At 40.3% G+C, this 7,800-nt stretch overlaps 1 protein-coding gene across 1 annotated transcript; it reads left to right on the top strand.

Moving 5' to 3' along the window:
* Nucleotides 1-1,839: 1,839 nt before the first annotated feature.
* Nucleotides 1,840-7,326, top strand: upb1 (ureidopropionase, beta). Its single transcript, XM_086169468.1, has 10 exons — nt 1,840-1,994; nt 4,662-4,833; nt 4,924-5,011; nt 5,090-5,184; nt 5,257-5,415; nt 5,496-5,665; nt 5,808-5,889; nt 6,496-6,538; nt 6,725-6,879; nt 7,109-7,326. Exons 1-10 carry the CDS (start codon nt 1,897-1,899, stop codon nt 7,190-7,192), a joined length of 1,146 nt encoding a protein of 381 aa, XP_086025594.1. The 5' UTR covers nt 1,840-1,896; the 3' UTR covers nt 7,193-7,326.
* The last annotated feature ends 474 nt before the right edge of the window (nt 7,327-7,800 follow it).

Raw genomic sequence — 7,800 nt, 5'->3', positions numbered from 1 at the left:
TCTTATACATGCTACCAATCAATTTTCTAATAAATTCTAGTGGTAAATTTTCCCACAGTGACAAGATTTTTTCTTTTAACTCAACAATATTTTTAAGGTCTAATTTCATCAATTCTTTTTTAATATTAATTCTTGATATCAATTCGCCATGTATTTTTTAGAGGAACAGCTCATGACATATAAAGATTTTGATAATTTACCTGTGTACTTCCTCTACACTTAAACAAAGGAAAAATTTGGATTTAGTGTTACTAAGTATGTTGCCCCTGGACCAAAATGAGTTTGACACCCCTATGATAAAGCCTCAAATTACAGGAAAGTGCAGAAAGACGGATCATTTTCAGAGGCCGATTTCCCTCCAGTAAAGAAACCCTTATCTTGAGGAATGAAGTCCGGGATTTTTTATAAACTGTTTTCTCCTTTCCTTAAGGGCTGTATTCGCGGCTCTTGGTGAAACAGCGACATCTAGTGGTACAATTTTAGTATGACAGTTTTGCCACGCAACCTTTTATTATTTAGTATATGTGCTTTATCAACAGGTCAATAAGAATAAGAGAATAATAAGAGAATAGAAACAACTTTGTTTATCCCGAAGGAAATTGTTGGGCCAAAGTTACAACAAAAAGATAACAATAATAAATAGTAGTAGAAAATTGTATAAACAGTAAAAAGTTAAAAAAAAAAAGGGGAGAATACAAATAAACTATATAGTGTCTTGAGTAGTAATTGAAAACTATAAAGTGTCTTAAGGTCGTAAGTACCAAGTGAAAGATAAGGAGTGCACAAGAGTATGAAAACAAAAAGTCAGTTGAAGAACTTTTGTGTACATGGTACAAGCACATGACTTAAAAAATGTAATTTAATATATAGAAACAAGTGTTTATGGCGAAGCAAAATATTCCAGGAAATATTTCACGGATGGTGAAATATTTCATGATAGCTTTTCAATTTTTCTTATAGTTTTGGCTTGAGTGTTGAACACATCTTCTGAATTTATTGCGCCGCTTCCTGTAATGTTGCCGTGTGAAGTATATTTAGTGAGTCGTATTGTCTTTTGTGAAGACCCCAGGGGTCCCCAAACCTTCTCCTGCAAGGGCCAAATAACTTTTCTCTTCTCTGACGGGGGTCCGGGCCAGTTTGTGACAAAAAGTGTGACGATCGCAGAGGTGTCTAAATGTAAACATTAATTGTTTTCCAGAAAGCAACGCATAATCGAAATTTAACCCTTTCTGAGATCTTGACAGGAAAAAAAGATCAGAAAATAAATAACAACATTACTACTGAATAATGTCTTTTCTCATCTCTTGACAGATGAGACAAACAGCCTTTTCTTTGAATTGAACAAAAAATAATCGTTTGTCCACTGCAGGTTAAATACCCTGCATTCTGTATCTATTTTCCTCGTACCTAATCTTTTCACCATTATTCCGTGTTATTTGACAGGTGTGTTCAGGACTTATCTATTTTTTTGTGTAATGGGTTTCAGATAAGGCACAGACTGCAGAGGGGTGGAATAAAATGTTACGTTCTGTGCGTGTACAAGTCACAATTACGTGGCCAGAATGAAATAAAAAAATCATAATGCATCTCTGGTATTGTAGTTTAGGAACCACTGGTCTACCCCTTCAGATTTTGTCTGACGGCCTCATAACAAAAAAAAAAATTAGAGGGTATTGTTATTTTCTCTTGCATATATTCACTTTCCCTTTCTTTTTGAGGATTAAAAAAAATTGGGACCTGTTTCTGGCAGTACCAGCAGGCAGTTTGACCTGTAGATAGGCCGTGTAAGATTGACGCGGTGGTGGGAGGGTTTAAAAAGAAAACAAAAAACCTCCATATATATGAAAAGTGACGAGAGGCGGCTCATCTTGGCTGAACGGCGGAGAGGTCGCAGGAATGTCCGAGTTGGAGTCACTGGAGAAGAGTCTGGAGACGCACCTCCCGCCGGCTGAGCTGGCCCAGGTCAAACGAATCCTGTTCGGGAAGGAAACGACGTGAGTCACATTCAGTTTGAGCTCAGTAATCTGACACGTTCCTTTATTTTTTTCTCACATTTAACAAACCGGGTTTGTCTCTGGTCAATTATTATTCACAGGTGGACTTTGCTCGGTTTTGCTTGACCCCCCCCTTTAGTTTCCACAATCCTAACCTTTGACCTGTGAACAGACAAATGAGGAATGCTTTAAAATCCAGAAAATATAGATACCTCAAAGAAGAACAAATAATTGTTGCTTAGACGATCAGGCAAATGAGTGAAACACTGGAGAAAAATCAGGCTTTTCATACATGTGTACAAAAGAAATCCAGATAACAGCATTAAACCCATGGGATCCAGGAAGCCCAGGGACAGCAGGGACTTCATTTAATCACAAACTCACATTATATAAATCATTTAAACATTGTCATCAAGCCGTTTTTGGATTTCGGTGGAATACCATTAAGAAGAATGAGTATAAAATCTGAAATATTTGTATGGGAAACACTGAATGAAATTCAACCCTTGTTGTTGTTTAAATAGTGACAAGTCATTCAAAATAAAGCAACAAAAATTAATGTTTTTCAGTTTTACAATAGTATAGATTGTTCTTCATCAATTGCTAATGATAGATATATTGTTCTGATTTAATTGAAGCTACGGCCCAACTGCATGCTGTCCCAAAGTGTCAGGAAGATACAAAATGAAGGACTTATCATCATTATGTGATGGGTTTTCATTGACAGTAAATGTGAAAAAATTGTCTGTATATTTAATAACAATATGACAATAGTGTAAATGTAGTAACAGTGTAATATTTATCTCTATCGATCTACAGTTAGGCCCAGTGACACAACCTTCATGATTTGGACCACATTGGAATTGAAATGACACAACGGCAACAGAATTGAAGTGCAGACTTTAAGGTTTAATTCAAGGGGTCGAATATGAGTAGATAATTAAACATGTAGGTATTGTAGCTTTTTTTTCCACACTGCTCATTTCAAGTAATTGGACAAATAAACATAACCCTAAGTAAAATGTTACTTTTCAATATGTTGTTGAGAATCCTTTGCAGGCAATGACTGCCTGAAGTCTGGAACCCATGGACGTCACCAAATGCTGGGTTTCCTCCTTTGTGATGCTTTGCCAGGCCTTTACTGCAGCTGTCTTCAGTTGTTGCTTGTCTGTGGGTCTTTCTGCCTTCAGTTTTGCCTTGAGCAAGTGAAATGCATGCTCAATTGGGTTGACATCTGGTGATGTACTCGGCCATTGCAGAATTTTCCACTTCTTCGCTTTAAAAAACTCCTGGGTTGCTCTTGCAGTATGTTTCGGATCATTGTCCATCTGTACTGGGAAGGATCATCCAATCAACTTTGCTGCATTTGGCTGAATCGGAGCAGAAAGTAAATCCCTAAACGCTGCAGAACTCATCCAGCCGCCTCTGTCTTTTGTCACATCGTCAATAAACACAAGTGCCATTGGAAGCCATGCATGCCCATGCCATCACACTGCCTCCACCATGTTTTACAGAAGATGTGGTGTGCTTTGGATCATGAGCTGTTCCAATTCTTCTCCAAACTTCCCATCATTCTGGTACAGGTTGATCTTAGTCTCATCTGTCCGAAGAATGCTGATCCAGAACTGGGCTGGCTTCTTTAGGTGTTTTTTGGCAAAATCAATTCTGGCCTTTTTATATTTCTGAGGCAGATTAATGGTTTGCACCTTATGGTGAATACTTTGCATTTACTCTCATGAAGTCTTCTCTTTATGGTAGACTTAGATACTGATACACCTACTTCCTGGAGAGTGTTCTTCACTTGAGTGGATGTTGTGAAGGGATTTTTCTTCAACATGTAAAGGATTCTGCGATCATCCACCACTGTTGTCTTCCATGGACGTCCAGGACTTTTTGAGTTCTCAAGCTCACCAGTGAACTTTTTTTTTCTCAGAATGTACCAAAATGTTAATTTGGCCACTCCTGACATTTCTGCTATCCCTCTGATGGATTTCTTCTTTTTTTCCAATCTCAGGATGGTCTGTTTCTCCTCCATTGAGAGCTTCTTTGACCGTATGTTGTGTGTTCACAGCAACAACTTCCAAATGCAAACGTCACACCTGGAATCAACTCCACACCTTTAAACTGCTTCATTGATGACAGGTTACTGAGGGAAGAGCCCATGCAGCCTTGCTATGTTTTTGCAGCTTTCTGAGTCAATTGTCCAGTTACTTTTGGTCCCTTGAAAAAGAGGCAGCTACGTATTAAAGAGCTGTAATTCCTAAACCCTTGCTACAATTTGGAGGTGAATACTCTCAAATTATAGCTGAGAGTCTGCACTTTAAGCCCATATTGATTATGTAATTCTATCCTGAATATGTTTTCGTAAACAGCTAAAAATAACAAAACTTGTGTCACTGTCCGAATATTTCCGGGACTAACTCTATCTATCTATCTCTCGATATACTCATTCAATATTTTAGTAAGTTTACATCTGTCAACATTTTCGTTTTCAACAAACATCAGGCTCAGGTTTCCTCCTCCTCTGGTTTTACATGAAGGCAGCAAATGACAGATTCCGCATAAGGAATCCCAGACCCGTCAGACAGGCTCCATCATCCCATCATTGAATCGAACGCTGAGCTCAGACAATACAAGGAATCGGTGTGTACGCGATTCTTGTTCCAGGAAGTTGGACCTTCCGTTATGTGCTGTCGAAGCCGCCTCGGAACGGGACTTTGAGCTGAGGGGGTCCGGGTTTGAGGCGGCCCAGGAGCAGCTGAGGCCCCCCAGAAGAGTCCGGGTGGGACTCATCCAGCATCGCATCGTCCTGCCCACCGACGCCTCCATCCTGGATCAGGTCGGGGTGGGGGTCGTGCGCAGGGAGATTCACGCATGGTTCGCCGTTGAGCATTGGGGTGAAACCGTCTGATTGTCCCCCCCCCTGCAGATAAGCGCCATGCACGGCCGGGTGGGTGAGATGGTGGAGGTGGCCGCCATGTGTGGCGTGAACATCGTCTGCTTCCAGGAGACATGGAGTGAGTTCACTCTCAGGTTGGAACAAATGATCGCTCTGAAATGTCGCGCGACAATAACCCGCCTTGTGCTGCGCGCAGCCATGCCCTTCGCTTTCTGCACCCGAGAGAAAGAGCCGTGGACGGAGTTCGCCGAGTCTGCAGAAGGAGGAAACACGACCCGTTTCTGCCAGGAGGTGACCCAGAACCCCTACCCGCCGGAACATCTGACTCGATCAAACCTGCTGATGCTGTAACTCTCTACTTAGCTCGCCAAAAAGTACAACATGGTGGTAATTTCTCCAATCCTGGAGCGCGACGAGATGCACGGCACACTGTGGAACACGGCGGTGGTGATCTCCAACTCCGGGCGTGTGTTGGGAAAAAGTCGGAAGAACCACATTCCCAGGATCGGGGACTTTAATGAGGTCAGCGTTCCCCCCTATGGGGAATGATCTATTCCAACGTTAAAGCACCGGACTAACATCTCAATCTTCTTTGCGTGCAGTCCACGTATTATATGGAAGGCGACACCGGCCACACGGTTTTCCAAACTCAGTTTGGAAGGATCGCTGTCAACATCTGCTATGGCCGACATCACCCTCTCAACTGGTTCATGTTCAGCATGAATGGGGCCGAGATCATCTTTAACCCATCTGCAACTGTAGGAGCCCTGAGGTAGGAGACCCTGCTCGCGCAGGACGACATTTACTAAATTCTGAAAGTGCATCCTATAAATATTATCATTCACGACATTCTTATTATTGCTGGTAATCGTATAGTTATGTAGATAATTAACAGAAGTGTGTGTTTTGTGCAGTGAGCCCATGTGGCCAATCGAGGCCAGGAACGCAGCAATTGCTAACCATTGTTTTACCTGTGCCATCAACCGAGTCGGGACGGTGAGTGACACACACACACACACATACACACACACACACACACACACACACACACACACACACACACACACACACACGGATTACACCAGTATTTGTCAAATAACTATATTGACCTGCTTGTTAATAAAAGGCATACAAAAAGTAAACAGATTAATATGTATATAGATATATATACAGGACTGTCTCAGAAAATTTGAATATTGTGATAAAGTTCTTTATCTTCTGTAATGCAATTAAAAAAACAAAAATTACTTTTTCATGGTGTTCTAATATTTTGAGGTAAGATTTTTGAGTTTTCTTAAGATGTAAGCCATAATCAGGAATATTAAAATAAAAAAAGGCTTGCAAAATTTCAGTTGATTTGTAATGAATCCAGAATGTATGACATTTTTGTTTTTGTAATTGCATTACAGAAGATAAAGAACTTTATCACAATATTCTATATTTTCTGAGACAGTCCTGTATATATACATATATGTGTGTGTATATATTTATAGACACATGTATATACACACACACATGTAATGTGTCATAATAAAGTGATGGTTATTTTTTTATATTCATTTGAAATCTGAAATGTAACAAAGGCACTTGTGTTCTACGCAGGAGCACTTCACAAGCGAGTTTACATCTGGTGATGGAAAAAAAGGTAGAACACGTTCAAAGCATTGAGCCTGTGGGGTTTCATGACAGAGAAAATTATAAATATTTGATGGATATGACTTGACTATACAAATCTCTTGCCTTTCATTGTCTTTTGAAGCTTCATATTTTTTTCTCTCGGTTTGTCGTTATTGACAAGGTGAAACATTTATTTCCACTTTGTCGGCTGTAGCTCATCATGACTTTGGGCACTTCTATGGCTCCAGCTATGTGGCCGCCCCCGACGGGAGCCGCACCCCGGGTCTCTCCAGGACGCGGGACGGACTGCTGGTGGTGGAACTCGATCTCAACTTGAACCGACAAATCAGCGACAAATGGAGTTTTAAGGTAAACTGATCTTTGTGTATCATGAGGGTGTCATCAGTACCATTCCCTGCAGCCATCAGAAGGTTGTTTGCATTGCATATTGTGTGTAATACAGACTGACAGGACTGCCGTTTGGAGCTGAAAGCAATATTTATAATGCAAAAAGTCCAATATCAACAGATTAATATTACAATATCAAATGCACAACCTGTAAGTGGAGCTGAAGTGTCATATCCTATTGTGCTTACAGATGACCGGGAGATACCCTGAGTATGCAAAACATCTCACAGAGGCTGTCAGGCACGACTTCAAACCAAACATAGTGAAGGAGTAGATGTTTGTCCACTGACTGCTGACACCTTTTACAAGTGTTTATTGGTGGCGTTTGTGTTTTATAATACAGTATCTAAAATACCTCTGGTTCCATTTCATCTGGACACAAGCTAATAAAAGAACACAGGAAATAATACAGCATTTTGGTTGATTCCAGACTTCTGCAGTCTACTGAAATTCATCAATTATCTGAATCTTTTACCCCCCCATTCAAAATAGTGGATCAGCTGTCATGATGACGTTCTGAAATATTTCCTCAAATCTGGCTGATTAAAAGTACATTGATTGGCAGTTTCAGCAAGTACAGGGAGGATTAAAAGAGTATATAGGTACAGTATGAAGTGCTGCCCAAAATGACCTAAAAATGACCTCAAAACCTGCAAGAAACCAAAAAAAAGTTGATTTTCCTGCTTGCCATTGTTGGTGATAGTTAACTTGTACATACTGTTATACATTAGTCCACATTACTCTGGCCTAATTGATTCCCCTGGACTTTTGTGTACATGTGGTGTGGGAGATTCCTCACTTGAATTCTGAGGAAAAAAAAAAAAAAAGACTAACAGGTTCAGTGATCAAGTCCTTCAATCGCACTATAAAAAAGTGTAGTGA

This window comes from Fistularia commersonii, chromosome 22 (assembly GCF_037954325.1).
Source record: "Fistularia commersonii isolate RoL2024-O1a breed Wild chromosome 22, RoL_Fcom_v1.0, whole genome shotgun sequence".
In the NCBI taxonomy this organism is placed as follows: Eukaryota; Metazoa; Chordata; class Actinopteri; order Syngnathiformes; family Fistulariidae; genus Fistularia; species Fistularia commersonii.
The sequence above is the reverse complement of the archived record's forward strand: the minus strand, read 5'-3'. Positions and strand labels throughout refer to the sequence as shown.